The sequence below is a fragment of the Myodes glareolus genome, chromosome 4, assembly GCF_982192425.1.
Source record: "Myodes glareolus chromosome 4, mMyoGla1.1, whole genome shotgun sequence".
NCBI lineage: Eukaryota > Metazoa > Chordata > Mammalia > Rodentia > Cricetidae > Myodes > Myodes glareolus.
Window position 1 is genome coordinate 14,475,959 of NC_142029.1, and position 15,792 is coordinate 14,491,750.

Here is a 15,792-nt window from a genome sequence, read left to right on the forward strand (position 1 = left end):
CCAATGGCTTTTGTCTTCTTTTAGTCTTTAACTCTGGAGGCTCTCTGAGAACATGTGTGTGTGTGTGTGGGGAAGAGTAGTTTGAGAGAGAGGAGGGCAGCTGTTCCATTGGAAGGTATATTTAAGGCAGCAGGGCAAGAGGTCCATTCCAATATATATATTATTTTTATATATTATATTATATATATCATATCTCTGTAATAAAATCTGGGCAGTGATGGCACATTCCTTTTTTTTATTTTGTTTTTTTTTTTTTTGAGACAGGGTTTCTCTGTGCAACAGTCCTAGCTGTTCCAGAACCTACCCGGCCTCTGCCTCCCCAGTGCTGAGATTAAAGGCCATAACCAACTCAATCAATGTATTTTAAACTTTTTTAAAAAAGATTTATTTATTTATTTATTTATTTATTAAAATATTTATTTATTGTGTATATAATATTCTGTCTGTGTGTATGCTGGCATGCCAGAAGAGGGCACCAGACCTCACTACAGATGGTTGTGAGCCACCATGTGGTTGCTGGGAATTGAACTCAGGACCTTTGGAAGAGCAGGCAATGCTCTTAACCTCTGAGCCATCTCCCCAGCCCCCAAAAGATTTATTTATTTATTATATATACAGTGTTCTGTCTGCATGTATATCCCTGCAGGCCAGAAGAGGGCACCAGATATCATTACAGATAGTTGTGAGCCACTATCTGGGAATGTTAGGGATAGTTGCTGGGAATTGAACTCACGACCTGTGGAAGAGCAGCCAGTGCTCTTAACCTCTGAGCCATCTCTCCAGTCCCTGTATTTTAAACTTTTTAAAATAAAATTTATGTATGTGGGTATTTTTCCCGCACTACATGTGTGCCTGTAGTCAGAATAAGGGATCAGATCCCCTGGGAGTGGAGTTATAGATGACTGTAACAGTCATGTGGGTGCTGGGATCAAATCCAGGCCCTCTAGAACAGCCAGTGCTCCTAAGCTCTGAGCCTCTCTTCAACCCCAATCCTTTGTATTTTTTTCTTTTTTTAAAGTTGCTTTTCATTTCGTGTGTGTGTGTGTGTGTGTCTGCACACACCTGCATACTACAGCACATGTATGGAGGTCAGAGGACAACTATGGGAGTCAGCTCTGTGGGACCAGGGTGGGGGTCAGACAACAGGAATACCAGGCTATTGACTCCTGCACAACCAGACAGCACCCTGCCATCGGGACTGCAGGGTAGTGTCCTCAGGGGTCAGTGCAGGGCCCGAGCTTCTGCACCAGTATGCCAAGGGTTCTCTGAGGAATTGCAGCTTTGGCTCCAGAGGTCTCTAAGGGTACTAGGGGATAGAGTCACTGTAAGACCAGAGTGGTCTCAGAGGTTACTTCAAGTCTATGGCTCTAACCACAGCCTCCAGATAGTAGACAGACTTCCCTGGGTCTAAAGCTTGGTATCCTGTCTCCAGCAGGCTCATAAAACGCACGAAGGTTTTGACTCCAGCTGGTCACTCTGGGGCTAAGTGTCCAGCCCTACCCTTGGTCCTGTGTTTCAGAAACCGCCCTGGTCAACACCAGGCATCACCAGTTTCTGAAGCTGAACTTCATACAGATGTTCCTTTAGGAAGAGTCCAAGAGAACAGCATCCCAGCAGGCTCAGAAAGAGGAAGTCACACCCATCACCTATGGTGCATTACCAACCAAACAAGGCCCGGGAGGGAATCCCAAGTTACAGAAAGCCGAATGCATGTCTGTGTGAGGGTGCCAGATCCTCTGAACTGGAGTTACAGACAGTTGTGGACTGCCTTGTCATAGCTGAGGGTCTTACCGTTGGAGGCTCTGTCAGAAGCTCTTCCAGGATCTGCCTTCTTTTAGTACAAGTCTGAACCAAATAGTTTTGATTTGTTCCCTGTGTCTGGTCGGGTCTGTCTGGATCTGCTTTCATCTAATTTGAATTGGCTTTGTCCCACTGAGTTCTAATCTGGTTTCTTCATCTATTTCAGTGCAGATTCATCCATTTGAATTTGCTTCTAACTGGCCAATCTGATTTGGTCTGACTTTTAGTTCATCTGCTGTTGGTATTCCATTATGTTCCTATATTTATTCTAAAGAATATGTGTGTGTGTGTGTGTGTGTATTTTGGCATTGGATTTTTGGACTTTACGGTCAGAGGCATTGACTCAAAACTGCTACATGAAGTCTATGAGTCCTCTCCCATCTTCTCTGTCCCCCTCTCTATCTCTGTGATCTGAAGGATATTTTAAAACTGCTTTAAAGCAATCTTAAGTTTTAAATTATTTATTTATTTACCGAGGAGGGGTGTGTGGTGGTTTGAAAGAAAATGGCCTCCAAAGGGAATGGCGTTATCAGGTGTGGTCTTGTTGGAGTAGGAAGTGAATAACTTTGGAGGCAGGCTTTGATGGTTTATATATGCTTAAGCCGCACCCAGTGAGAAAGTTCCCTTCCTGATGCCTGATGGTCAGGATGGAGGACTCTCAGCTCCTTCTCCAGCACCATGTCTACCTGCACACCCCATGCCCAACCATGACGATAATGGACTAAACCTCTGAAAATATAAGCCACCCCATTAAATATTTTCTTTTATGAGAGTTGCTGTGGTCATGGTGTCTCTTCACAGCAATAGAAACCCTAACTAAGACAGGATGTATAACTAATTGTGTCTGAAATGACTACTTCTAATTCTGAAATAGAATTAGGAATTCAACTTATAAATCAGGGGAGTACAATTTAAGCCACAATGGTTGTGAAGTTCTATCTGTAGTGCAAACTCTATTTGGTCTTAATAAAAACCCAGAGTCAGATATTAGGAGGTGAAAGCTGAAAGATCAGAGAAGCAGAGCAGCCAGCCCTTAGAGTTCTTACCTCTACGAAACCCCCAGACCAAATGCGGTATCCTGTCTCAAGTACTCAGACTGAATGCCTTGAGCTCTGTCTCCACCGACATTCCTCTCTCTGCCCATCCATGGCCCTTCCTATCTCCGCCTTCATAGTGCTGGGATTAAAGGCATGTGACTCTCATGTACTGGGATTAAAGGTGTGTGCCACCACTGCCTGGCCTCTGTGGCTAACTAGTGGCTTAGCTCCGCACTCTGATCTTCAGGTAAGTTTGATTTGTTAGATCACAAACAAAGTATCACCACATATATCTTTGGGATATTTACCTGTATAGAGTATATCAACTAGGAATTTGGGCTTGGAGCTATGGGTTTGATGTTTGATCTAAACCTTTGCTTTTAGCAGTGTGCCCAGATCTCAGATCTGGCTGTGTTGCTTGGATTTTGTAGTCTTGGATTGAATTTTGGATAAGGACATCAGGCCTTAGAGCTGAATTTCACCACAGAACCTATATCTTTTTTTTTTTTTTAATTTTTTCGAGACAGGGTTTCACTGTCTAGCCCTGGCCATCCTAGAACTCACTCTACAGACCAGGCTGGCCTCAAATGTAGAGATTCACCTGTCTTTATCTTCTGAGTGCTGACATTAAAGGCATGTGTCACCACATCCCAGAATCTTTATCCTGAAACTCAGACCCAAGCAAAAGCTTCATGAACTGCTCTCTGGGGACCAGAAACAACTGTGAACAGATCAGGATGGAAGAGCATATCGATTCACCAGACGGATAAAGCTGCAAGAGTGAGTCTGGGTGCAAGCACCAGACGCATCCAGGCAGCTGCTTCAAATACAGAGAAATAATCCCCATTGTTTTATGCCATTGATAGTTGCTGTAATGCAGCAGTGTGTTTGCAGTTGTGCTGGTATAGCAGAGGCAAAACTACCACCAGACCCTTTGTGGACGTCAGAACTACTGACTTATTACCCAGTCTCATTAGAACATACCTCCACTGGGCAGAGGCACCTTGGTTCAAAGAAAAGAGCCTCTTCTTCCAGGACGCAGCCCTGCGCCTAAGTGCACAGCATGGTTTTGAGTCCACAATCAACTTAGTGAATGGGTGCCTTTCTTCAGCCCCAACCCCTCATATTTTTATTTCATTTTTTAAAAATTGTTTTTCATTTCTTGTGTGTGTGTGTGTATGCCTGCACATACCTGCATACTATGACACATGTGTGGAGCTCAGAGGAACTATGAAGTCAGTTCTGTGGGATTGGGGGTGGGTGGGTGCGTGGGTAAACGACGGGAATACCAGGCTTCTGCCTCTTGCATAACAGGACAGTAAGTCAATTCTATCAACCCCGAGAGAATCTTACATGATTCTCTCTTCAGTTAGCATGGACCAGAAACCTGGCTCCAGGGCAGATGCAAGGACTCCAATGGACGACAAAGAAAGCTCGTACAGGAGTGCTGCCGACCTGGAGGATGCAGCAGCACGGAATTTATTAAAGAAGCCAGGTCAAATGCTGGTTACACAGTTACTGCACTTTCCTGGCTAGTCAACAGGCAGTATCCTTGAGGAAGGATGACAGTTCTTTGCAGAAAGAGGAGTTACCAGCTGGGCAGGCAGTGGTGGTACACAACCTTTAATCCCAGCATTTAGGAGCCAGAGGCAGGAGGAGCTCTGTGAGTTCGAAGCCAGCCTGGTCACAAAACAAGTTCTGGGATGGCAAGAGAGAGCTCTTATACAGAGAAACCTGTTTCAATACCCTACACACACACACACACACACACACACACACACACACACACACACACACAAAAGAGGAGTCACCGACCTTCCTAAATACCCGTGAATGGTCCATAGAAGAGGTAGCGAGAACTAGATTGCAGAAGCTGAGCAGTGATATGCTAGGTCTTTGGACAGGTGATGGGGTCCAACAGAGACAGTGTTTTCAGCCCACGATTCCCCTCAGGGACTGACAGGACTTTACTAGGCTGGTTCAGGGTCTCCCGTCCCAGCGCACAGTGGATCCCTTCCTCTGGACTGTACCGCACAGGACCACAGCGCAGCTGGGGCTCCTCCTCTTCATACCAGCGCTGTTCACTGAAGTCGGGGAAGAAAGCTGCGATCTCTCTGCTGGCGGAAACCACAGAGTCTATGAGGAGAGGAGAGGGAGAGATGAGCTACTTAGGAGGTTAAGGCAGGAGGATTGCAAGATTGGGACCAGCTTAGGAAACAATGCCAAGACCATGTCTCAAAAACAAACAAACAAACAACAACAACACAAAACAAAAACGAAGAACCCAAATGAGACAGAAGGGTTATCACAGGGAATGTAGGGTAGAGGCAGTCAAGACAGCATCAGGTTCCGAAACCTGAACCACTCAGTAGAGGCCACATGGCTGAGATGCCTATAAAGGGCCAGAAATATATGGAACCAAGCTCAATGGAGGGACCACCGCTGTCAATCTCCTCACATGGCTTGCTTGTCTGCCCCACGACATCCTTCCTCATGTGTGGCCGTGGATGAGAGGCTCAGACTCACCTGAGCCATGGGTAGTGTTTCGGGTGTCAGTGAGGCCCAAACTCCCACGAATTGAATCCGGAGCCATGTGGCGTGCTCGAAATACTCTGGTGGGCCCCATCAGTGTCCTCCAAAGCTGGATGGCATCTTTGTGGGCAAGGATGTAGGCTCGGATTGGCCCACTGAGAATAAAGAAGGGATATGACCACCTAATCTAGACATGTTGTGGGCAGGGCAGGAATGAAGTTCACTGTACTTCCTGAACGGCTCTGCCTTCTAGTGAGTACTGAGGCTGCTTCAAAGGGGAACTGATCAGGAGAGGCCGACTACCGATGTGCAAGGAGTGATCGGCAGAGTTGCTAAGCAGCATTCCATGGTACTCCACCATTGGCTCAGTAGTCACAGGACAAGCACCTACCACCTATGGGTCAGTGTAGCTCAGTCATGATTCTTTTTTTAGTTTTTTTGAGACAGAGTTTCTCTGTGGAACAGCCCTAGCTCTCCTGGAACTTGCTTTGTAGACCAGGCTGGCCTGGAACTCACAGAGATCCTCCTGCCTCTGCCTCCCGAGTGCTAGGATTAAAGATGTGTGCCACCACAACTGGCATTAGTCATGTTTCTTTAGACTCGACAGTGATTACATCTTTAAAGGGTGGCAAGTGAAACTGGCAGTTCTATTCATAGGGAGGAGGAGATCTGCCATAGCATATAAAGATGCTGATACCCAAAATTAGAAGTACCTGGCCATGAACTCCACCAGCCGCTGATAGAAAAAACGCCCTGCAAAGAGAGAGTTCCTTCATGAGAACATGGCGCCCAGGAAAGTTTCTCACTTTTCATTACCTGTAATACCACACCGTTTACAGAGATAACAAGAACCTTGGAGTATAACTTTTCTGAGAGCGGATCTAGATCCTGCCACTTACAGTCTGTACACTTTTGGTTACATCAATAACTTCCCTAACATGTCTTCCAAATCTATACTTTGGGATATGACATTAGCTCACTATGATTAGGGGGAAATTATTTTAATCTTTCTATGCATGCACATGCATGTGAGTGTGTGTGTGTGTGTGTGTTATAGAATACTACTTGCCACCGCCTTTTCTAAATCTGAGAAAATTAAGTGAGATAATGAGCATTAGGGAAATGTTTGACAAGATAAATGTTTACCCAATGTTAATTACTGATATTACCAAGGCATAATATTAAATTTCTGATTGGGACTATATAGGAGATCTCACCTAGGAAAAGAAAATGCTGATTATCATGGGAAGTCTGTGCAGAAACAAACATGAGAAGACACAGGTCTGGGGAGATGGCTTGGCCAGTAAAGGGCCTGCATTACAAGCATAAGGATCTGAGTTTGATTTCCAGAACACACGTACAAATGCCAGGCATGGTGGCACACATTCATAAACCTAGTGCAGGGGAGGCTGAGGCAGGTGGCTGCTTGGGGCTCAGCGACCAGCCAGCCTAGCCTACTTGTTGAGTTCTAGGCCAGTGATGGGACCCTGACTGGGGCCGGGCGGGATGGTGGTGCCTGTGACTGACACCTAAGGCTGTCCTCTTGCCTCTGTGCGGACACAGGTGCACCTCACACTCACACACACACCGAGTGGGTGGGCTGTAACGCAGACTGCAGGCCTGACCTTCATGCTCTTGGTAACACACATACACACACACACACACACACACAGACACACACACACACACACGCCCACACACACGCCCACACACATGCACACGGGGTGGGTGGGCTGTAACGCAGACTGCAGGCCTGACCTTCGTGCTCTTGGTAATACACACACACACACACACACACACGCCCACACGCGCGCGCACACACACACACACACACGCACACGGGGTGGGTGGGCTGCAACGCAGACTGCAGGCCTGACCTTCGTGCTCTCGGTAGAACCTGCGGCAGTCTTCCTTTCTCCACTGTAGTTCTCGCGTCCGCACAATGAGGAACTTGTTGCTCAGAATCTGCTCATGTACAGCCTGGAGAACAAACCATTCCAGAGATAGAAATCAGTCAGGACTCCAGCTGTCTAAAGGATCACTTCACATGTTTGCCCGTGATGGGTGCTATGGTCCAGGTATTAAGTGCTCTTTCACCCCAAAGCTCATGCGTTAAGGCCGATGACGGTCGTGGGAACTTCAGAAGGTGGGCCATCCTGAAGAAAGTGTTATTAGGAGTGTACTCTTGGGGAAGCGGAACCTCGACTTGTCCCCTCTTCACATCCAGTCCCTGCGGTGAGCACTTCTCACCGCAATATCCACCCTCAGCAGAGGCTCGAGGAGGCAGAACCGAGCGCCATGTACTAAAACCTGTGAACGTCTGAGGGAAAATGATCTTCCCGTAAGTGTGGCCCAGTGGCAGAGAGCTGACTAACACAGAGGTGAAGTGAGGTGAGGTCAAGACCTCAGCTATACTGCCAGGGTATGAGCAGCGGTCCTAGGGACAAGAAGTAATGTTCTTCACCACCATACAAGTCTTTTTAATGGTCCTGTCCTCAGTTTTTCCTCATTCGTTCTAAATCATGATTAAAAACTCTATAACTTATTTACACGTCATGCTTTGGTCAGAATGTTCTGGGTAGTTTCTACTATCATGAGTGTTTTGCCTGCATATATTTCTGTATAGTGTATACGTGCCTAGTTTCTGAGGAAGCCAGAAGAGGGTGCTGGATTCCCTGGAACTGCAGTTACAGATGGTTACGTGCCAACATGTAGGTGCTGGGAACCAAACCCAGGTCCTCTAGAAGAGCAGTTAGTGCTCTTAAGGGCTGAACCATTTCTCCAGCCTGAAATGAGTTGTTTTAAGCTATCAGATTTGGAATGTAGCATTTGATAACTAATATATATATTTACACACATATATATGTATATATAACTGAGTGACGCATATTAATTAAAACTAATATATATGTATATGTAACCAATATATACATATTAGTTAAGTATAAGTTAAATATATTCTGTTAAAATATATATATTAGATAAACTAATATAGTACACATACACAGACTAGAGGTTTTTTTTTTTTTTTAAATTGGGACTGGGCATGGTGGTATATATCTTTAATTCTAGTACTCTGGAGGCAGAGCCAGCCTGGTCTACACAGTTAATTTCAGGCCAGCAGCAGCTACACAATAAAACCTTGTTACCAAAAAAAAAAAAAATGATAGAAAAGATGGTTCAGGGGGTAAGGGCATTTGCTGTGCAGGTATGAGGACTGGAATTCAAGTCCGTACACTCATGTAAAATAAATAAAAATATGAAAATAATGCAAAAATTTTATTTCTTGTATTTTAGATATGCCTAACTTTCTAAGAGTAGTCTTCTAAGGGTCAGAGTTCACGGCCCTTAGCTCTTCTTTTCTTTTTTTTTCCAAGACAGGGTCTCTATGTATAGTTCTAGCTGTCCTGGAACTTACTCTGTAGACCAGGCTAGCCTAAACCTCACAAAAATCTGCCTGTCTTGCTCACTATGCTCAACTAGCTTTTCGTGTGTGTGTGTGTAGGTCAGATGACAACTTGCAGGAGTTGGTTCTCTCCTTCCACCTCATGAGATCCACGGATCAAACTCAAGCCTTTATATGCCGAGCAGCCAAGCTAATCCATCCGGCTTTTCAACCTCAGCATCTAGCACGTGACTGAATTGTCAGCTGTCACAAGCAGTCTTGTGGTATCCAAAACAGGACGATGGAGATGTAGGGTTCATTCTTACCTCCAGAATCAGCGGGTGGGCAACCGCATCAGGCTTGATCAGGGCTAGCGTGAGCTGGAGAGCCTGAGGGCTTCGCAGGATGGAGGCCATCTCACCCCTGCCATCAGAAGGCTGGATTAAGAGCCACACAGTGTTGAGTTCTCAGCCCCTTCTACCCTGGAAGCCACCTAACCTTGCAAGTCCACCAGGGGCTTCCCCCGAGCCTCACAGAGCATCGTCAGGCTATGTGTGGTACCCCCCTCACTCACCTATTTGCACTCATATGACTTTTTTTTTTTAAAGATTTATTTATTTATTATGTATACAGTGTTCTGTCTGTGTGTATGCTTGCTGGCCATGTGAGGGCACTAGATCTCATTATAGATGGCTGTGAGCCACCATGTGGTTGCTGGGAGTTGAACTCAGGACCCTTGGAAGAGCAGTCAGTGCTCTTAACCTCTGAGCCATCTCTCCAGCCCCTCATATGACTTTTTTTAAAAAAAATATTTATTTATTTATTTATTATGTATACAATATTCTGTCTGTGTGTATGCCTGAAGGCCAGAAGAGGGCACCAGACCTCATTACAGATGGTTGTGAGCCACCACGTGGTTGCCAAGAATTGAACTCAGGGCCTTTGGAAGAGCAGGCAATGCTCTTAACCACTGAGCCATCTCTCTACAAACAAACTATGTTTGTTTGTTTGTAGAGGGGACACTCAGGTCACCGTGTGAGACATACAGTCTTCCTTATGCTACAAGTATACATTAGGGAGTTCTCCATTGAAGAGGAATGTGAGTTGATACTACCACCTGATTTTGCCAAACTTCCATCTTCTAAACTTTTTTGTGTTTTTAACAAGGTTTATGATCTCTACTATTCAACAGTCTAGCCATATGAGTACAACGACTTAGCTGGGCAGCGGTGGCGCATGCCTTTAATCCTAGCCTTTGCGAGGCAGAGGCAGGTGAATCTCTGTGAGTTTGAAGGCAGCTTGGTCTACAAAGCGAGTTCCAGGACAGCCAAGGCTGTTATACAGATAAATCCTGTTCCGAAAAAACAAACAAGAGTACAATGACTGCCATAAGGTCTTATTCTATAGTGTTCTTCCAGTTACAGAATTGGAAGATAGACCGACAAGAAAAATTAGGCCACCACTGGATAAGAAAAAGGCTTCAGGGCCATAGACCATCTCTTATTTAATATTATGGATGGTCTTCCCAGCTCAATAAATAATTGTGAGAATAACTAACAGACAATATTTCTAGACTTGGTTAAGCATCAGAGATCACTTTCAACAGTGACATTCTATTTACATGTGAGAAACCACTTTGGCAGGAGGAAAGATCTCAATTGGATTCAAAGGCACAAGCCTGTAATTCTAGCACTTGGAGGCTGACTTTACAGCCAGACCCTAACCAAACCATTGCAAACCAACCACGGCCCTGAAATATCATCTCTAACCTGTTAACAAATACAGAGAAGGTGTCCGGGGACACGAGCAGGGCAGAATCAGGTAACATTCTCATTACTTTTAGCCTGAATATAGCTCGGCCAATCATAGCAGGAGTGGCAGGGATGGCTATGCTAAGGTCTCTTCCGCTCACGTCTTCTTTAAGGCTTATTACTGGAAGATCCATTCAGACTGTGTACCCAAGCCCAATCTAACCAGTACAGGATCAGCATACCCGCTTCACCTAATATTCCAGATATAACACAGCACCGTGGCCAACTCTACACGGGGATGTCCTGAGACCTCCGGTTTCTAACTCCCCGCCTCCAAACTATTATCAAGTTCTAAAAATCCTACCTATACATCTCAAAGTCCATACAAATCTCTTCCTTTTAACTGCCATTACCCCTTTGTCTGGGACTTCTGTGACACCCTCAAAGGTTTCTAGGCTTTTGTTCTTGCCAGTCCTAAATCTGTTCTACTGCAGCCACAGCAACAAAAGCTAAAAAGAAGAAGTACCCTCCTTCGGTCAGGTGTTCTGACTTCTGAAGACTTACACCCGCCCCCAGCAAAGTCTCCCAGACTTCACCCTGCTCTGGTCTTTGGGTCTTCTGATCCCAGAAGACATTAACTTCTCTGGCCTCATCTGGAGCCCCACATCCCTGAACTCTTTTGCTCCAGTTTCATAGGCTTTTCCTGTCCCACGCCCTTCTGGCCTGACAAGCGTTGTGGAAGGAAGAGTCCACACCTCTCATGTGTCTCCCCTGTTACCTCCTCGTACATTTGCTCTCACTTCTCCAGTCAGACTTTCTCAGGGCTCACAGGCTTCCTCTGACTACATCAAATCTCCATTAAAGACCAGCTTTATGGAGCCAGGAGCTTTATGGAGCCAGGCACGGGGGTGCACAGCTTTATTTTTTATTTTGTTTTTTCTTTTAATTAATTAATTAATTATGTATACAATAGTCTGTCTGTAGGCCAGAAGAGGGCACCAGACCTCATTACAGATGGTTGTGAGCCACCATGTGGTTGCTGGGAATTGAACTCAGGACCTTTGGAAGAGCAGGTAATGCTCTTAACCACTGAGCCATCTCTCCAGCCCAAAGACCAGCTTTATGAAAGTAGGGGTCTGTTTCATTCACCATCCTAACCTTAGTTCCAGCAGGTACCTGGCTTTCCACAGAATTTAGCTGAACAAATCAGTATGTGGACCTGACCCAGCCATCCCAGGGCCAGGCGGTTAAGAGATCTTCAGGGGAGGACAGGCGATCTGTAGAGTGGGTGTGGTTCTGTTGGTTAGTGCTGTCTTGGCTATTTTGGTTTACAAGAAAATACTATCGCCGGGCGGTGGTGGCGCACGCCTTTAATCCCAGCACTCGGGAGGCAGAGGCAGGAGGATCTCTGTGAGTTTGAGGCCAGCCTGGTCTACAAGAGCTAGTTCCAGGACAGGCACCAAAAACTACAGAGAAACCCTGTCTCAATAAAAGAGAAAAAAAAATAATATAAAAAAAAAGAAGAAGAAAATACTATCACGTAAAGAAAGGCAGGAGGACCTCAGTGAGTTCAAGGCCAGTCTGGTCTACACACCGAGTTCCAGGACAGTCAGAGCTGTTACAGAGAAACCCCGTATCGAAAAACCAAAGAAAGAAAGAGAGAAAGGAAGGATGAAACTGGCTTGACTTAGAGGTCACCCTATCAGACAGCGGCCCGGCCAGCTGAGGCCATTTCTTTTACTCCCACGCTGGTCACGTACTTGCTGGCCTCTCAACGCTACTTCTGCCCCACTTCTGTGACCACACCCCCCTGCCCCCCAGGTCTTGACTCCCGACCGGCCTACTACCCCCATATTTTAGGCCTCAAGCTGTACGATCTGGGCTTCTCCACTCCGGGTCAAAGCCCACCCCAAACTCAGCAATCCCGGCTCCAGCGCAGGACTGGATTCTGGGTTCACCTGGTCCTCCCGGCAGCGCTCTAGGCCAGCAGGCACTGATCTAGTTAGCCTGCCGGGTCCTTTGCGGTTCTTCAGGCACGTCGCCGGGCAGCCCTCCGCGGGTCCTACTGTCTGGCGGCTGTAAAGTTGAGTGACGTGTGTGTTTGTGCGCGCGCGTGTGTGTCCTACTGTCTAGGGGCGGTAAATTGAGTGACGCGCGCGCTCGTGCGTGCGTGTGCATTTGTGTGTGTGTGCTTATGTGTGTGCGTGTGAGACTGAGGTTGAGAAAGAACTATAATCCGTTCAAGACTCGCTCTTTTAGCTTCAGGGCTTGGATGCTCAGACATCGCACTCCTGGAATGTTGGAAGCGGGGGCTGCGGTGGTGCCCTACCGACAGCTTGCTTACACAAGGTGTCTTCCAGAGAAAAGTTCGTTTCTTTCTTATTTATTTATGTCTTGGTTTTTGAGATAGGGTTTCACTACGTAACTTGAAACTCTCTCTGTAGACGAGACTGGTCTCGAACTCTCCCGAGTGCTAGGATTAAAAAAACGTGCACCACCCCGTCGCCTGGCCCACTTCTTTATTTTAAAAAAAAAAACTTAAAAGAATTTTTATATTACCCCACATGCATGCCTGGTGTCCATGGAGCCCGGAGAGGGTGCTGGATCCATTGGAACTGGAATTACAGATGGTTGTGAGCTTACACTTGGGAGCTGGGACTATAACCCCATCCTCAGGAAGAGCAGCCAGTGCTCTTAACGGCTGAACCACCTCTCCAGCATGAAAATTCATTTTTTAAAAAATGTATATGGTGTTTTGCCTGTATGTATGTCCATGCAGCATGTGTGTGCCTGTTACCAGTAGAGGTCAGAAGAGGTGATCAGCCAACAGGGACTGGAGTTACAGATGTTTGTGTCACCATGTGGATGCTGAATATCAAACCCAACTCCTTTGCAAGATCTGTGAGTGCTCTTCAACAATGAACCATCTCTCCAGTCTGATGGATGCTCTGATGGGTTCAATTCCCAGCACCCACCTGGCAGCTCACATCTGTCTGTAGCTACAGTTCTAGGGGAACCGGCATTCTCACACAGATGTACATGCAGGCAAAATACCAATGCTCATGAAATAAAAATACATTCATTTATAAAAACAAAACAAAACAAGAAACCAACAAAAAGGAATGGCAGGTAGGTGGAGCCAAATTGTTAGGTTTATTGATAACCCAAGGAGCTGTTAGAGACTGGAACTTTATGTGGGAACCAAAGATGCCTGACTTCTGACTCTGTTACTTCAGTACCGAGACTTAGGAGCCTCACTTGAGACAACAGCAAAAATAATAAACATATTTGCCATTACCAAAGCATGGACAATGTCAGAGCATTGCTTCACCCTCCCCCCACCCCACATATTCAGAAAACACTTCAATGTCCAGACTCTATCGACTTTTAGGCAAAATTTTGCCCTAGTTTTCAGTTCTTCATGTTGCTCAGACCCCAGTGGATATGAAGATAATTAGGAAATGGTGAAAGTTTTGATTCAGTTTTACTGGGACTCAGGAAGCTCCATCGTAGTTTTTCAGTCTCCATTTTGTGAGTCTAAACTCAATTGGGAAAAATCACCAAGGCTGATAATGGGCTGGCAAGATGGCTCAGTAGGTAAAAGCTGTGCCACCAAGCTTGATGACAGGAGTCCAATCCCCAGGATCCATATAGTATAAGGAGAGAATCGCCCCTCACCCCCTCACCCTGACCTCCACGCGAGTGCTGTGGTGTGCACGTGCACATACAAACAAATAAAGGAGGGACTAGAGAGATGATTTAATAGTTAAGAGCATTTGCTGCTCTTACAGAGGACCTGGGTTCAGTTCCCGTTGCCTACGTGGCGGCTCACAACTGCCTGTAACTTTTATAAAACGTACTGCTCATACGTACCTTACATATGGTAAGGGCTAACCACAGAGAGCGTGTGCCTGGTGAAAACTGATTCTCTCAGCTGACATTGATTACCTGTAGTTTGGTTTTTTTTTTTCTTTTGTCTTTCAAGACAGGGTTTCTCTGTGTAACAGTCCTGACTGTCTTGGAACTCAATTTGTAGACCAGGCTGGCCTCAAACTCACAGAGGTCCACCTGCCTCTGCTACCCAAGTGCTGGGATTAAAGGTGTGTGCCACCACCGTCCAGCTATGCCTTTTGTTGTTTTTTAAAATATTTTTTGTTTTTATATAAAATATTTCTCAAGCATTTTTGTTGCTGTATTGTTGATTCTGTGTTGAGCTGTCTGTACACCACAGTTTCCCAGGCTGTTCCTGAACTCACTGGAGCCTAGGCATCCCTTGAATTTGCAGTTCTTCTGTCCCAGTCTTCCACGTAGCTGGGATTGCAGATCTGCTCCATCAGGCCCGGTTGAGTTTGTTTTGAGCCCTAGATGCCTTGCTGGGAAGTATTTAGAAACACGACTATCCCCAGGAATTACTCCAATATCATACTCAACAAATTTTCTTTCAATACAACTCTGAATTCCAAGCTGGAGACAGTTCAGTGGTTAAGAACATGGGTTGCTCTTGCAGAGGATTGAAGTCAGGTAGCTCAGCCACCTGTAACTCAAGCTCCACGGGGTCCAGTGCCTCTAGCTTTTGTGGACCACCTGTGTATATCCACACCTAGACACATACACAGAATTTAAAAATAAAAATGAGGGCTGGAGAGATGGCTGAGCAGTTAACAGCACTGTCTGCTCTTCCAAAGGACCAGGGCTCAATTCCCAGCACACACATGGCAGCTCACAGCTGTCTGTCGCTCCAAGATCTGATACCCTCAGACGGACGGACATACATGCAGGCAAAACGCCAATGCATATTACGTTAAAAAAAATAAAACCTTTGGAACTGGAGAGGTGTTCAACAGTTAAGAGTACCTGCTGTTCTTCCAGAGGGCCAGAGTTTGATTAAAATCTGAATCCCTCTTATGGTATAGTTGTTTTGAGACATGCTGAGAGCTATATGGTTCACAGGACAAATATCCAATTTAATTATGACCAAAGTCCAAATATTGCTGCTACTGAGATATTTATTCCCTCACTTAGCATTTCATTGGTTATTTGGTCGTTATGTGAAAATATGGAGGGGTGAGAACATAGACTATCAGATATATTGAAAAAGGTTTTGCTGAGTAGTGATGGCGCATGTCACCTCCCAGCACTAGGTGGATCTCTGAGTTCAAGCCTGGTCTACATAATGAGTTCCAGAACAGCCAGGGCTACAGAGATAAACAAAAAAGAAAAGAAGAGAAGAGAAAAGAAAAGAAAAGAAAAGGTTCTTATTAACCGAGAAAATGTTTACCAGCCAAGC

General features: G+C 45.7%; 1 protein-coding gene across 3 annotated transcripts; it reads right to left on the minus strand.

The window, feature by feature from the left end:
• Positions 1–4,271: 4,271 nt before the first annotated feature.
• Positions 4,272–12,612, minus strand: Nme6 (NME/NM23 nucleoside diphosphate kinase 6). Of its 3 annotated transcripts, none has more exons than XM_048423905.3 (6): positions 12,464–12,612; positions 9,081–9,177; positions 7,247–7,349; positions 6,083–6,122; positions 5,364–5,524; positions 4,272–4,973 (listed from the first exon to the last, which is right to left on the minus strand). In XM_048423905.3, the coding sequence occupies exons 2-6, from the start codon at positions 9,168–9,170 to the stop codon at positions 4,726–4,728; spliced, it is 642 nt and encodes a 213-aa protein (XP_048279862.1). In that variant the 5' UTR covers positions 9,171–9,177; positions 12,464–12,612; the 3' UTR covers positions 4,272–4,725. The 3 variants fall into 3 exon arrangements, with proteins under 3 accessions (XP_048279862.1, XP_048279861.1, XP_048279863.1); XM_048423904.3 differs by having other exon boundaries at positions 12,414–12,502; XM_048423906.3 differs by lacking the exon at positions 12,464–12,612 and adding an exon at positions 11,664–11,773.
• Positions 12,613–15,792: the final 3,180 nt, after the last annotated feature.